A 15,440-nucleotide genomic window follows, 5' to 3' on the forward strand; every position below is an offset into this window, starting at 1 on the left:
TGTGGTGCCTATTCTCCACTCGCCTTCTGGGCACTGCAGACACTGCTCCTCACCTGCAATCCAGCTCAGGGAGTCACTTGCCATCAGATGTTGTGAAGAAGTGCTTTGAAAAACTGGGCAGGTCTCTGCCATCCTGGAGATGTCCTGTCAGGCCCTGGCTCTTCAGGAAGACCATAGAAAAGTTTGTCTAAGAAGGTAAACTGAAATGAGGTTAAAAAGCAGCAGCATTGCACAGAAACCTCTAGGAAAGTGTAAGTAATAAATCCAACCTCAAATCACATTAGTCTGAGGTTTTGACCTTGGCTACTGGCCTGAGAGTCTTCCAAAGTACAGCAAAATTCACTTTTCAACATCACTGGAATGACTCTCTACTCCTTGCAGAAAGACAGCAACACAGAGAGCTAGAACTAGTGAATGGCTGGTGGGATGCTTTGGCTATCAGAGCATGTGGCAGGCAGTGAACACAGGAGGAAAACTGAGACATTTCCTTTGCTAAAAGCAGCTCTCTAGGCACTGTCAGCAGGACTGAGCTTATAATGCCCAACCCAGCAAAAAGCTGATTCCATGTAATGAAAAATAACCACATGCTGATCAGGTTTTTGACTAGACACTCACTTATGTCCAGTGTTTGATAATCCACCTTCAGACCTCAAAACTATTGTGAGCAATGTATGTTTTTACACATCCTGTAGTAACACAGAGCTGCGCTAGTGGCATACTGAACATGCATGAAGTGCTACATTTTGGAGTACATAATGCACTTCTAAATCCCTCAGATGCTTTCAAAAATATCTCCACCATCATGCCTTTAAGCTGAAGCCAGTGGACACAATCCAAATGCTAAAAGAGCAAGCCAGGATCCAGGAGTCCTGTCCTGACTCTCACAGCAAGCCTTGTGCTCAGGCTGTTTCACTATCCCTGACGATGAGGCACACCAGAGTAAAAGCAGGATCATAATTTCCTGCTAGCTTACACACAGAAGCTGAAAAGCTTTAGTTCTCTGCAAGAGACTGTATAATAGCCTGCATAAGGATTTTGAGGCAGACTGACTGAAGGATGTTTCAGTTTCCCTCCAGAGAGACAGGAGTGGGTGCAAGCACACAGAACTGATGTGTGTCTGCATGAGAGGAATCTGCTTTTGCCTAACTTACATATTTATTATTCACTAAATCTAGTAAAAGGCACAAAGTGACACTACAAGTTTGTCTCTGAGACTGAGCAGCTGCCACAGCTGTTTTGGAGTAGCAGCAAGCCAGGCCATCAGGGTACCCACAGCTCCTTCTTGTTTCTGCTGCAGGAAATGATCATTACAATTTTAATAATCAGACAGAAGGAAGCTGGAGGGAACCAGAGAACTTGCCATAGAACCAGAGAACAGCAAAGGAAGGTGCAAGTTGATGCTCAAAGACTGCAAAACTGTTGTTTGATGATTATGGAGAGACTGAAGGCTGTTTTGCCTTCCTTCTTTCAGGATGCAACTGCAGGTACAGTAGAAATAAGGAAGCAAAAAAATCCTAGCCAAGCAAACAAAACTGATTTCTACTTTCTTCAAGTTGGAAGAGAGAAACCTTTGGCCGTGTGTTAATGAGGCTGCTGTGGAAACTTGAGTCAACAGAAGAGCACAATTAATTTTTACTGAAAGTATTGGAACATCCAACACTGAAATATCAAAGCTTTAGAGATGTGTGCTGCTTGGATATTGATTTACTTGTCCTCTCCATGTAGTCAGAGCAGATGAGGTAGGGGTTATTCCTCCCAGCTTTGGTAGCTGGGCCCAAAAGAAGGAGCCACCTTCCCTCTTCCCACCCTAAGGGACTTCATCTTAGTTTAAATGAATCAATTCCAACTTCCCTAATTGTTCCACATCTAGGTAACTTCCTCCAGTGCCACGGTAAGGACCAACAAAGCAAGCTGTGATGAACCAGGGCAGGGAAAACATGTGTAAAGGGGAGACACTCCATTGCTTCAGAACCAGAAGCCTTTGAGAAGAGCAGAAATAAAAATCAGTTTAGGGTTTTCCCTCAGCCTGCAGTCTTAGGGCAGATTTTATTACCTTTTTTACTTTGAGCTTGAAGTAAGTAAATTAATTGGTTTTGTCATTCCCTCTCCTCACAGCAGCTTAAAAATTCTAAGTCATAGTGTTTGCAAAGCAGTCAGCAATTCCCAGAGAGAAAGTACCAATGAAAGGCCAACAAGCAGCCTCAGCCAGTGCTGTCATGAAGCACAAGGAGTTCAGGCACATGGCAAAGGCAGCAGAAAGAGGGGAGTGATGAAGCAACCAGCCCAAGGGCCATCTTCCCCAGCCCCTTCCCTGACTGAGGGATGCTCAGCTTGCCATGATACAGTTTAATATTCAGAAGGTCACAGTTTCAACTTTTGCCTCAGGCCTTCCAGACTCCTTGGCATAGCGTTTCAAATTGCATCAGTCTGGGAGACAGGCAAACAAAAAAACTTAGTTTTCTCCCAGGCATTGCTTAAAATAGAAAGCAAACAAATGTCATTGCTGACACGCACAGCCCTGGAGACAGCAGTGAGATGCACAGACAGAGACAGATGTCTGTGACTGGCCTCCACACTTGATCAAGACTACAACTCTTTTAACTATCAGCCCAACATTTTCTGCAGAGAAAATGTTTTTTTCATATCAGATCATGGAAGATAATTAAACAGCTTTCCATTCACATGCTGAGCCATTTGGTGAACTATATGAATACTGTGGTGGTTTGCTCTCAGTTTTCCACTACTTTCTTTTCTAGCATCTCCTGCGTAATTTGTTCTGTCTGGCTGTTTCAAAGCACATCCTTATGATGTCCTTTTACTCTATTCAAATCACCATCTGTTTGTTTCATTAGCAGTCTCATTTTGGGGGTGGGGTGTGTTGAGGAGGTCATTCAACATTTCAAAATTAAAAGCTCGGAACTAATATTCTTCAACTAGAAAATGATAAAGTGCTTCTCTCTGGCATTTTCCAGAAGCTTGTCTAAAAGCAACCCAGTGCCAATTTCTTGATACTTCACCCTTTTCTTTTACCTTAACTGAGACTCACTGCTTTACTTGCAGACTAAAGACTAAATGCTTCACACAGTTCAAGGAGAGGTTGCTAAATAATCAGGCTAATACTCCCCAGGTCCACTTATTTATCTGAGCACAACAGCTCTCAGCAAAGAAATGTGATGTTACTGGACGCCCAGCCCCCAGAACCACCAGCTCCTTCTACTCTGCTTTCAGTGGGGTCAAATCCAGCTGGGAGTGCTCTAGGGCTGCAGATCATGGGCCAGCACCATGTTTGATTGACGAGAGGGCTGCCACACAGCTTATCTAGAAAAATGCACAACGCCAAAACATAAGCAGGCATAAGGAGGGAAGCGTTTGTCACCCACAGTGCCAGTGTCACATGAGAGACAAAGGATCATTTTTCATGTCTCTACCAGGGAGTGCAAGCTTGTTGGGACATGATGGCAACTCATTGATCTTGGAAAAAAATCTGAGTAATTTCTTGCTGAACCAGAGGGGGTACAACAAATTCAGCTTCATGTCTTCATGCCTGCCTTGTTCTATAGCACAGGATGAAAAACAAGCCTTGCCAGAGAAGGAAAAGTTGACTATTGCATTGTATTTGATTATATTGCCTTGTGTTTGATTTTTGGGTGATGTAGGTAGGCTTCAGGGGGAAAAGGAAGATCAGGCAGACTAGAAACAAGAAGGACCACACAGTGATTTGTTTATTCACCGAGTCATTAACTCAGCAGTAGCCACCTGAGATGTTTTATTGATTTGGAACCTGGTTTTGAAAGGTTCTTTAAGTTGTGACTCCTAGACTCACCAGACTACAGCTGAAGCTATTAATTTCCCACTGGAAAAAACAAGACACTTGAAAATGACAAACACATCATAACTAATGCACTGCTCATCTTTCTGAATGCAGAGTACTTCTTACAGAGAAGTACAGTACCCCTTGCATGGGCTGCTGGATGAAAATATGGCTGCATTAGGATGAGTGGTACCTCAAATGCCAGGCAAGTCTTGAATTACCAAACCATCACCAGACTGCTGCTAGGAAGAGGATTTCTCAACCTGCCACTCCAGAAGAGGGCTGCTTAGTTGCTTCTTCCCACTGGCTGCCTAAAGACAGTGAGCAGAGACCCAAGAAGTTGGTCAAGCCACACAGTACAGCCAGTGCCTCCATGCTGGCAAGCTCTGGGACAACTAGTTTCAGCAATAGTGTGGCCAGCTGGACCAGGGCAGTGACTGCTCCCTGTACTGGGCACTGGTGAGGCCAAACTTCAAGTTCTATGCCCAGTTCTGGGACCCTCACTACAACAAAGATATTGAGGTGCTGAAGTGTGTCCAGAGAAGAGCAACAGGAAAGGGTCTGGAGCACAAGTCCTGTGAAGAGCAGCTGAGAGAGCTGGGATTGTTCAGCCTGGGGAAAAGAAGGGTCAAGGGGGACATTATCACTCTATAAGTGCCTGAAAGGAGATTGTAGCCGGGTAGGAGTTGGCCTCTTCTCCCAACTAACATGTGATATGGATGAGAGGAAATGGCCTCACGTTGTGCCAGGGAGGTTTAGATTGGATATTAGGCAAATGTTGGGCTGTGAAAATATCCCATAAAAGCTCAGAGGTTACTTTAATTCCTTGAATTACACTTCATCAGCAGGGCACTGTAAAGCAGTCATGTAAGCTGAAGAGAAAGCAAGGGCAGAAGGCAGCCTACAGACAGAGCATGCACAGGAGAACCAGATCTTCACTAAATGGACATGTAATACCAAGCTGACAGAAGAGTTCTAACCACAGACACAAATAAAATTCAAAATTCTTTAGGGCAGCTTAATAAACTCTCAGGTTAAACAGAGATAAAGGCATACATCCTCTAGCATTTTCCTAACAGTACATAGTGGTGAGGGGAAGCCTCCCCACAGTCTCAGGGATCCCTTCATAGGTGTCTGATGGTGTGAAGTCAGACACTCACCAAAGAGTGCAGCACAAACCTGTTTCCAGATGACAGTTCATGCTCCTATACCCTCTTCCCCTTCAGACCTGTTACAGTCCATGGGGTAAAAATGATGTGTGCTGTTTCTGTTAAAAGAGATACTTGAATCCCATAATGTGCTTTAAGGGCTTTCAGACAGTTAGTCCTGGGGCTGCCACAGAGGTTCAGCTACTGTCCTCAGTCACTGTAAGAAGGCTGAAGTCCAAAGCCCCTGTACTGAGCATATCTAGCAATCCAAGATCTCTCCTCACATGGATCCCAGAACCATTGGCTACAGGTGATTGCAGAATGCCAGATCACATTGCATCTGCTGAAAGAAGTGCCTGTTTCTTCAAAGGAATGTGAAACCCTCAGGTATGCCTGTGCAGGCATGCCCTGTGCACTAAGAGGTAATGAACAGCCTCAGGAGTTGCTGGTGCCACCAGCCCACCATGCAGCAGGACTAACTTCTGCTTACAAGGGGTTATAAGACTCATTACCCAGGAGCTGAAGGGAGGCTCACCCTGACACAGCGGTATTACCTTCAACTCTTACCTGACCTGGGATTTCACCGGACATGTGGCATATACACACACTCCAGGGAAAAACCCAAGAGCAGGGCTGCCCTGATGGGACTAGCATGCAGCAATGCTATTAGCACTTCAGCTCCTTCTCTGCCTTTTCCTCCCCTGCCAGAGCACCATCCCCTTAGGGTTTTGCATTTGGTCCTCTGTTTTGGTGACATATCACACCTTCCCTTTCCAGCCCAGAACAGCTCAAAGCCCATCTGGCTGAGTGCAGCAAGTGCTTCCCTATGCTGCACCTGGCCTGCGCTGGGAACAGCTCCTCTGCTTACTTCATCACATTAACACAAAACATGCTATCAGCACATTGGCAGGCTCTTAATATCTTTCCTGGCAGGTTTTAATGGCCTCAAGTCTTCTAAGGCATTTCATTCATCTGGTGACTGTCAGGCTGCAAGAGCACCAGGGTGCTCTTCCCCCACACCCCCTTCCTCAAAGCAGAGATAAGAGCACAGCTATTTTAAAAGCAGGAGGTGAGATGAAAGCACTCACTTTAGTTAGGATGCTGCTGCCATTCCATAATTAACTTCACCTAAATTTTCAAAGGAAGAAAAAAAAAGCCATCCAAAAATCATTTTGAATCACTCTCGCCCACGTTAGCCATCTCGTTCTTGGTATCAGTATCAAGAAAAGAAAGTAGGAACTTCTTTTCTTTTTTTACTAATATTACCCTTCAAAGCACTATCTTGAGCTAATTTTTCAAAAGCCTGCATGAAAGGCAGCCAGGTCACACTCTTCTCTCTGTAGTTCCTTGTATCTCTTTGGGCTACCTATAAACTCAGGGTCAAAATGACATTCCTCCCTCCCACCTCCTCCCCCTTCTTTTCCCAGTTCCGTACAGCAGAAAATGTCGGTGCCAGCCACCTGACAAATTGTTCCTTCAGGGCCTCTAGTACCTGTGGCCCTTCCCTCCACACACTGTAATTCCAATGTGCATCTTTAAACCAGCATTATTTACAGCAACCCATTTCCAGTACACTCTCCCAGCTCCCTTCTGGAGTCCACATATTTAAGCTACAAGCTTCCTTTGTGGAAACCTACAGAAATATCCACTCTAGGTTAAGACCTAGCCTAGAATCCTGTTCTAGAGCAAAATCTTCCTCCATGCGAAATAGAGTAACTGTTTCAATGAGTCTACAGAAATAACAGAGCTAACAAATACCTAGAAGATAGATGCAAATAAGGAATTCAAATATTTGTTCATGCTTTTTTGATGACTATGTGAATTTTCACAAAAAGAACTTAAAACAGTTACCTGCACATCCAGACTTACCTTTTTTTTTTTCCCCCTTCCATAAATCTGCAAAAACTTCTGTTTAATGGAATGGATTTAAAAGATTTTAAATACATGGATAAGACAACACTATCCAGTGGTCAGGAATCTGGATCTTGGAAGATGCAGGTTCTGTTATTCCTGAAATTCATTTTGATGTCTCTCCCTGTCTCAGCTGTCCCTACTTAAACAGCTCAAATCTTCCTCCCATCTCTGCAATGGATAAAAAGGGAGAGAGAGAGGTTAGTTGTTTGAGAAACATGATGTAAAAGAAGCAGCCAAACAATTTCCACATGGCTTCCTGAAGGAAGCTGACAACTGGTCTAGAATGATTTTCACGTTTCAGGTATGAGATACTGGAGAGACCAACTCATGCTACCAAACCTAAAACAACCATTGGTTTTTCCTGTGAGTGCTGCACTTGCAGCTTCACTCAGGGTCACAATGCAGGAATTTCTAACCCTGACCTGCAGCCAGCTCCTAGACTGACTTTGCTGATGAAGATCTACTGCATCTCTCAGAGTCACAGGTTTGCTGCCATTTTTTTTTTTCCTATAGAAGCTCAGGTACGATTTTATTTTATGTAACTCATGTCTTAACCAGCATATCTAACATGACACCTTGCAAGTGGATATGTAAGCCAGCTCCTTTATTTCTGAAGCAAAGCACTCTCCAAATCCACTTTGGGTAATTCATGGGTTCTGCTAACTCCTCTGCTCTGCACAGACTACCAAGGGAGAACAATAAACACAGCAACAGATGCATGGAGAATTTTAGCTCTTGACTATACATCATTATTTGAGTAAACCGAAATTAGCAAAAGAGCAGCCAAGTATCAACCATACTTCCTTAGTCTGCAAATTCACTTATTGTGCAGCACTTAAATATTTTTTATTCAGGTACAAGAGCTGGAACACATAAAAAAATATCTGAAGCAGTAATATATATACATATACATTAAACAGCCAACCTTACTGTCCTCCCCTTGCCCCACACCTCTGTGAGATAGTGCTACTTTGGATGCAGTGTTGGGCCAGAAGCAATTAGAGCATTTTCTGAAAGACCTCTGTCACCAACAAATGAGAAGAAAAATCTACTCTGTCAAACACAACATCGTACTTCTTCATCACTGTGCCACTACAGGACCCGCATCTGTCAAGGAAATAACAGGTGTTGCAAATAAATGTAAGAGACTCAGATTTGTTCAGTCAAAATGAGGCTGCCAGGGTGCTCCTGGAGAAGTGAGAGGTTTGGGGGAAGCTGAGCTGTTACTCCCCTTGTTCCTGCACAGGTGAAGGTTATTGTACTTTTGTGTGCTGAAAAATGACAGTGGTTTAAAACTGCAGGCATTTCAGGCTGTGGTATCAAATAATGAGAGATTAAAGGTTTTACCTCAGGGTAACTGATAGGAATTAACCTTAGGTAAGAAAAAACTAGGAGGGAAAAAAAAGAAAAGCCACCTGTACAGTGGTTATTGGGAAGCATACAGGAAGTGATGGTCCCAAATAAATTCTCAGTGAATGGGGGTCTTTGGCACAGTGTCCAGCATCAAAGCAACTGCACCTACTGAAACACTTTGTCCCCATTCTCACAGAAATGCTAAGGGTCAGATCAGCCCCAAAACTGCTCTATTTCTTCTTCTCCAGTGGTCCCCACAATAAGGCTGTAAGGAATACTACTGAGATTTTTGGGGAGCAGAGAATCACATTTCAGTTTATCTATTCACAGTATGTTTGGCAGATAAACAGAAAAGTTAATTCCCTAGAGAGATCCATCCAGTACTTTTCCAAAGTGCTTTATGCAATATGCATACCTTCAACTTTGCTTTGAAAAGCAAAGAAGAGCTGTGAATTTACATGTGAAGATGTCTTTGCTTCAATTAATAACAGCACATCATTTTGGACTAAAGCTCCCCAAACAGTGAAAAGCTGCTCAGCTCTCTCTCCAACAGATAACTGAGGCTGACTGAATAACAAACTGCTTACAAACCAGCAAGAAAAGACGTTGCACTCGGAAATCACTGCTGCCTATTTCATTTTTAAGGTGTAAAACATAGGATCTTTAAACAAATCAAAGCAGAGAGAATGAAAAAGATTAATTAGGGAGCTTAGCTGGAAACTATAGTACTCATCATCAACATTTCTCAAGCACAGATTTTGCTGGGGTTTGACTGATTGAGCCAGCCCTGAGACTCCAGCATTCCCTCTCCTGCAGAGAGTCCCATTGTGGCAGCCTCAACAGCTCCATCTCCCTTGTGCTGCTGGTGTGAATTCTGTACCCACAGCAATTTTGGGGCAGCTTGCCATCACCAAAGAAAGATTTCCATCTGAAAATCTGAATCTGACTCAGGGTATGTGATTCAATTAATGAGGATAACAATAAAACTGGCAGGCCTCTGTGAAGTTAGCAAGTGGAGAAGAATCATGGAAGTGGAATATGTCAACTTCTGTATACTTACAGAGATTCAACTATTTAGACATAACATTTGAATTCTCCTTAGTCTGGGAAAAATTACTTTGTAACATCGGGGTATTCTTACAGCAATCCTTTCAGTGAGAGGACTTTAGACAAGAAGTGGGTCTGGGCTTTGATGGTTGCCCTGATAGTGGTGGTGCCTGCACAAGGCATCTGTCAGGGGCTGATCCTGACCCAGGACCACAGGCAGACACGCTGCCTCCCCAGAGCATCTGCACTTGAATCTGCCTCACGCAGCCGGCACGTGGATCACAGACCTGGAGATAAACAGGGACATTGTGCTGGGCACGAGTGCTGGGGAAGTGGCAGGCACAAAGGGGGAGGTAGAGGCTAATGCTGACAGCCCCTGAGCTCTGCTGCTAAATCCATATACAGCAGCCAGCACAGAGCTCCAACCTCTGCTGCGGCTTTGCAGCAAAAACGCTGTACCATCTGTACAACAAAACTCATTCTGATGCCTCATCTTTGAGAGCACAAACAGGACAGCAAAATGAGAAATTATGATATTAAGCAATTTTCATCTGTATAAATATGATCAGTAGTTTTTTATACACACAGGTACATGTGATTTCCAATATCGCTTTGTTTAAAAACTATACTTAAAACCCACAAAGAACTAACAAAACCTAACATGGAATGTAAATGAAATTGTAAGAAGCCTCATGTAGGAGGCTATAAAACTAGAACGATTGCGACTTTATGAGACAGGGGACATGCCCACTTGTGAACACTATTAAAACACCAATTTTATTCAGGAATACAGAATACATTTTTGAAGATTTCCAGTTTACAAAAGTTTAAGACAAGGTTGGCTTTCAACATACAACCTCTTTTAAAGCATTTAAGTAATTCTCCATTTCAAGTTAACAAAACCCCTCAAACCAGGGGAAAAAAATAAAAAGAAAAGACAAATGAAGGCCACAGTTCTGTACTGGGATACATTCAGGCAGAATCCAGCACAGTATTGAAATTATTCCTGCAGTCCATATTTTAGTCCACGGGTGTAATATAACCTTGTGTTAATAAAAAAATACTGCAGAACTAGTAAGAACTGCAAGAAAAGCCCTTGTCTTACCATTTTAGTTCCAGGCATTATATGCAAATAGCTTCAAATAAGCAACGGTTAAAAACAGTACTTGTCATTTGACCACCACATTAAAAATACAGTATTAACTTTTTTCTTCATTTATACAGTTTTAAATATTAATTAAAAATCAAAATCAGTGTTCCTCCATCCTTTTCATTATTAATAGTTTTGCTTATCTACTAAAACCATTTGTCTTGGCTACGATGTCTAAAAGGAAAGAGCACAAGATTAACAAGCTGCAGCTTTAATTACAGTGAGAGTCATCTCTTTCCTCCACTCAGTTTCTAAATCTATCACAAGGGCCCTATTAGCTGTATCAAAGTGAAGTGGTGTAAATAAAAGTGATTTGGTTTAAAAGTAGAGGAAGAAGGAATGCAGTTATTTAAAAATTGAATTCAATCAGTGTTTTTGTATATGTCACTGCAGACAAGAGCCAAGAGAATTATTCACAAGCTCTCTTTTAAAAGCATCAGTGCCAATTTTCCATTTCCAATACCAGAGATGTAAATGGTAATTTGCCTTACAAGGAATTGCTATCAAGAAGAATCACTAATGGCTTCATTTTAAATACACAGCACACTGATTTCAGCAGAGGTTACAGTTGAAGCTCCTGAATTTTATTTATTTGTTTGTATTTAAATTATCTTCTTTCTGACATGCCTTCACTTATTTCAAGTAGTCATTTCTTCAAAATCTTTTGTTCAAATATATTAGTAGCTGCACTGAGAAGTACTCAATACAGTGGTCACCATTCAGTACAGATGTGGAAACAATTTGGCTCTTGAAAAGAGCTTTAATTGATTTTACTTTTGTAAGAATAAGTTTTTGAAATAACACCAATTTGTTTAAATATTAAGTAGAAAGGGAAAATCTTGGATGACTAACATAAAACTAAAAGATTAAGAACAATTGCAAACAATAGGATGATCAATTTCAATTTTACCTGCTACCATAAAGAAATCCTACCACATGGTATTGGATGAACATTTAACTTCAGCCTTACAAGCTGCAGGATTTTCAATATTCCATTTCATCAGCACATTTCCCAAAGATTCCACTGAATAATGCAGCGTAATGCTGTATTAACACACTAGAAATGAGACATCATAAACAACTTCTGTGTGATACTACAGCAATTTTCAAAGAAACCAGCCTAGCAAACCTGTTCTACAACCAGAAAACTGGAGTAAGATGAGCCACCCCAAGTTTTAGCACACCTTTTTGGAACAAGATACTGAATTGCTGTAGTCCTTGAAGTTCAGTGGTCCCCATAAGTAACAATGAAGAGGAGGACAAGACTTGTGGTTCTTTCTGGATCTCTAGACAATGATACATAACAACACCCAGAAATGCAGGTAACAGTTTTTCCAATCAACATTCAAATAGAAAGGCACAATCTCCTTTTTAAGATGTGTTCTCAAAAAACTAGACAATTCCTATACAAAGATAAATACACCCTTAGCTGGAAGGGAAAACATCACACCATTAAGAATGTTTTTTCTTTTTTTTCTTTTTGGTAAAGTCCAAATGTATTATCTTAATGCAAAAGTTACATGAATATATACATCCTGAAAGTATTTTTTTAATATATATATGTACATATATGACAGTGACTGACACAGAAGACAGAAGAAACAAGATATATTCACTCTTTTCCAACTTCTTAGCAATGTGAGGCAATATTTTTCAGATGCCATAGGCACATAGTATTTGGGCTGCACAACCTCTGGTGTCTCAGAATAAACATGGTGAAATGCAATACCCTGTGGAAGGCTTGTTTAAGGGGTAGTGGACACAAAGATTTAGTTTCACTAATACAGCTTTAGGCAACTTTAAAATTAAAAAGATAACTAATTACAATGAAACTACAGCAAACTCTTCAATGGTGTGTTTTCAAGACTAATAAAATTTCTAAAACTGCAACAGAAAACCAATAAGGTTAATTATGATACAGTCTAACACAGCTCTTACAGAGGCCAAGCAGAACCTTATTCAAAGGCAAGAGAGACAGCAGGGTCCAGTGATCACAGGAGATGTCCCTGCACCCATCTGTACTATTAACTCATTCACATAGCTGAGTCTGACCTACCCGTAAAATAAAGAATAGCTGTCTGCTCTGTGCAATGACAACAGTCTGCCTATGACCTTGGTCAGTCAGTAATAAAGCTAAATCCTGCTTTGTGCAGGACAGCATAATTACCTTGCTCAAGTTCTCAGCAAAGATGAAATCTGAGCCACTCCTTTACATTACTTTGCAAGGACCTAGGAGCATCTTCACCAATGCACTTTACCACAGGCTGCCTAAGCCTGTAATGAAAGCTGCCCTTAATCTGCTTCCAAAGTCAGCCTAGCCCATCAGCATTAGAATTCTCCAGGACTCCCCACCATGTCCTCAGTCCTGGCATGACCTGTGCTTGTGTATCTATCTGGTCCCTGCCTCTTGCATAGTGTGGCAACAGACTCCAAAGCTGGAAATGGAAAAAAACCCCAAAAACCAATAACCCAAAAAACAACAACACCCTAACCCCCCTTCCCTAAAAATTCAGGTGTATTTATGAGAACTGAGACTGAATTTAAGTTGTTGCCTTACCTACACTCCAAATTCTTGGGCTCTGAGCATGTAACCTTTGGGCAAAAGAATCTACCTCACAAAGATGGGAGGAAGAAAGCAGAAGTCGTGGGCAGTCAGCTTCCTTCACTTCCTTTAAACAGAAAGGTCTGTTTAATGACACTGCTCTTTTTTATATAGAAAATGTGGGAAATGTGGGATAGACAAACATAAATCATTTTTCAAGGCAAATTTTCCCCCAGACAAGAGGAAGACGCTACACTTTTCTGTATACTGAGCACAAGTACGGCACTGCAGTGGCATATCAATTCACAGCTTCTTCCCTCTTGCCTCTCTAAATACCTTTAACCTCAGAGGTGCTTTCACAGGGTGATCCAACAAGGTGCACTGAAACATTTGACAGGAGACCATTACAAGACTTACGACAGAACAGACATAAATAATTCTGCTGCAGAAGCTAGAATTTCAACCAAATGAATGTGAATAATGCAAACTCTGTGAAAACCAATGAGTTTATCAAAACCAAAACTTTGACATTAGAGTTCTTGTGGTTGTAGCAGAACTAAACCAAGTGATACACTATGTACATACCTACACACAGTATTACACGTGTATCCATGCATGTACACACACATGCTGCAGATGGGATGCCAAGCCCACACCTTTCACTGCATGACCTACTTTCAGGTATTTTACAAACATAACAAACTACTCATAGACATTAAAGCTTTCTGTGCTGGGTGTTTGCCTCACCACAGTTTTGCTGTTGAAAATTTTTCTAGAACAATATGGGGGTTTGTTTAGTTGTGGGTTTTTGTTTTTTTTTTTTTTAAGGGAATACATGTAGTAATGTTATGCCACACAGGAAAAAAAAGTCTTGCTCTGTTGTTTTGAGAAGCTTCAGTACTCAGCCTTGACATTTGACAGATAAGCCAACCTTTGTGGTGTTGCTGAGATAACCCATGCAAATTTGGCCTAGATATTGGCATCTGGGGAGAAAAAAAAAAACCTTGCTTATTTAGTTGTTGCATCCTCATAAGCTTAAACCTCCTTTCCAGTGAGAATGTTCCAGGCCACACAGAGATGGGTCAAGTAGGAGATTTTCTGCAATTTAGACACTGCCAGGAGGTTGGCATGGGGCACCAGACTTCCAAGCAGCACGAGTGCCTCTCATGTGCTTCAGTGACCACCAGTTGGCACCAGACGGTAAGAAGAAATAGCTCCCACGTTGAAAGGATGGAAGGCAATCTGAAAACAAGAGTCCTTCTGGCAGAGCTCTCATGTGCAACTTCTGTAAATATTATACACACGCATATATACATTCATATACAGTAAGCAGTCCAATAAATACACCGCATCAGTTCTTTTGACAAAGCACTGATGTTTCTCTTACTTGTCTGAACCAGAACTTGCTCACAGAAATACTGTGGAGAGTTGATGTGACTCTAGGTTTAGCTCTCCTTGCTCTGCCTTTGATGAACCCAAAATGCTGAATTCAAATATTAACTCAGTGTGAATTCAAAGCAAGTTATTGTTCAGGCACATGTCCCCCTGAAACCTATTAGCCACTGCAGATTAACCCACACAGACACAGTAAACGCCTTCTGACCATGCCAACTACTGGAGCAGTTACACTTCTCTTTCAGCAGTGTGGCTGACCAGAGGATCACTCTGATCCACTGTCCTCTCCAGCAGAGTTCTGTGCCCATCCATGCTGCCATGGACGTCTCTCGTCCAGCTGTCGGATGTGCCCACAGGACTTTCTGCCACAGGTGTGTCTGTGCTGGCCAAGCTCCCCGAGCGGGAGCGGTAAGGAGGAAGGTCTGGCTGATTAGGGGATTCAGATTCGGAACAATAAGGTGGTGGAGGAAGGTCAAACCAAGGTGGTCTGCTGTAAGACACACAACAGAGTAAGAAGTTACTGAAAACAGTGGGACACAAGATAGTACATGGTATTCCAATGATGAAAAAAACAGTACTTCTTAGCTTTTCAATTATGGTGTATATCAAGAGATCTCAGACCTGCTCACATTATTCAGGTCATTTCAAATTATCCACACACCACTGGGAAGCAAGGTTTCTGGCTAAGGTGCAATATAGTAATGACAACCTGTTTAACAATCCACATGCTGAATTAGATGGCTATGGACTTCCAACAAAGCTGGCTCAAAGACAACTGTGCAAGAGGTAAGAAACTTCTGTTTAACATTTACACCAGAGAAAACACTAAAAGAAGTAACATTAAGTGGTGGATTTACACCTATAGATAATGACATAAGCAGAAGAAAGCTCCAATGAAACCTCCACTAAGTGACAGAGATTAATGGCTTACAGTCTACAAATAAATAACAAACTGAATTCTCCACACTGACAAATCACTTTGGCTGTCATGGGATCACATGCAGAGCAACTGTTACATAGGCACAGGCAAGATGAGCACTGCATTCAGGAAAACTGTTCTGATAGCAAGCAAGGGTTGAG

At 41.9% G+C, this 15,440-nt stretch overlaps 1 protein-coding gene across 1 annotated transcript in view; it reads right to left on the reverse strand.

The window, feature by feature from the left end:
• Positions 1 to 10,024: 10,024 nt before the first annotated feature.
• Positions 10,025 to 15,440, reverse strand: part of LDLRAD3 (low density lipoprotein receptor class A domain containing 3) — a 105,046-nt gene continuing 99,630 nt past the window's right edge. The window contains exon 6 of the mRNA XM_031505051.2: positions 10,025 to 14,850. Coding sequence (XP_031360911.1) covers positions 14,589 to 14,850 — 262 coding nt within the window. The 3' untranslated portion in view covers positions 10,025 to 14,588. The remainder of the gene's footprint in view (positions 14,851 to 15,440) is intronic.

Source organism: Lonchura striata, chromosome 6 (assembly GCF_046129695.1).
Source record: "Lonchura striata isolate bLonStr1 chromosome 6, bLonStr1.mat, whole genome shotgun sequence".
Taxonomy (NCBI): Eukaryota; Metazoa; Chordata; class Aves; order Passeriformes; family Estrildidae; genus Lonchura; species Lonchura striata.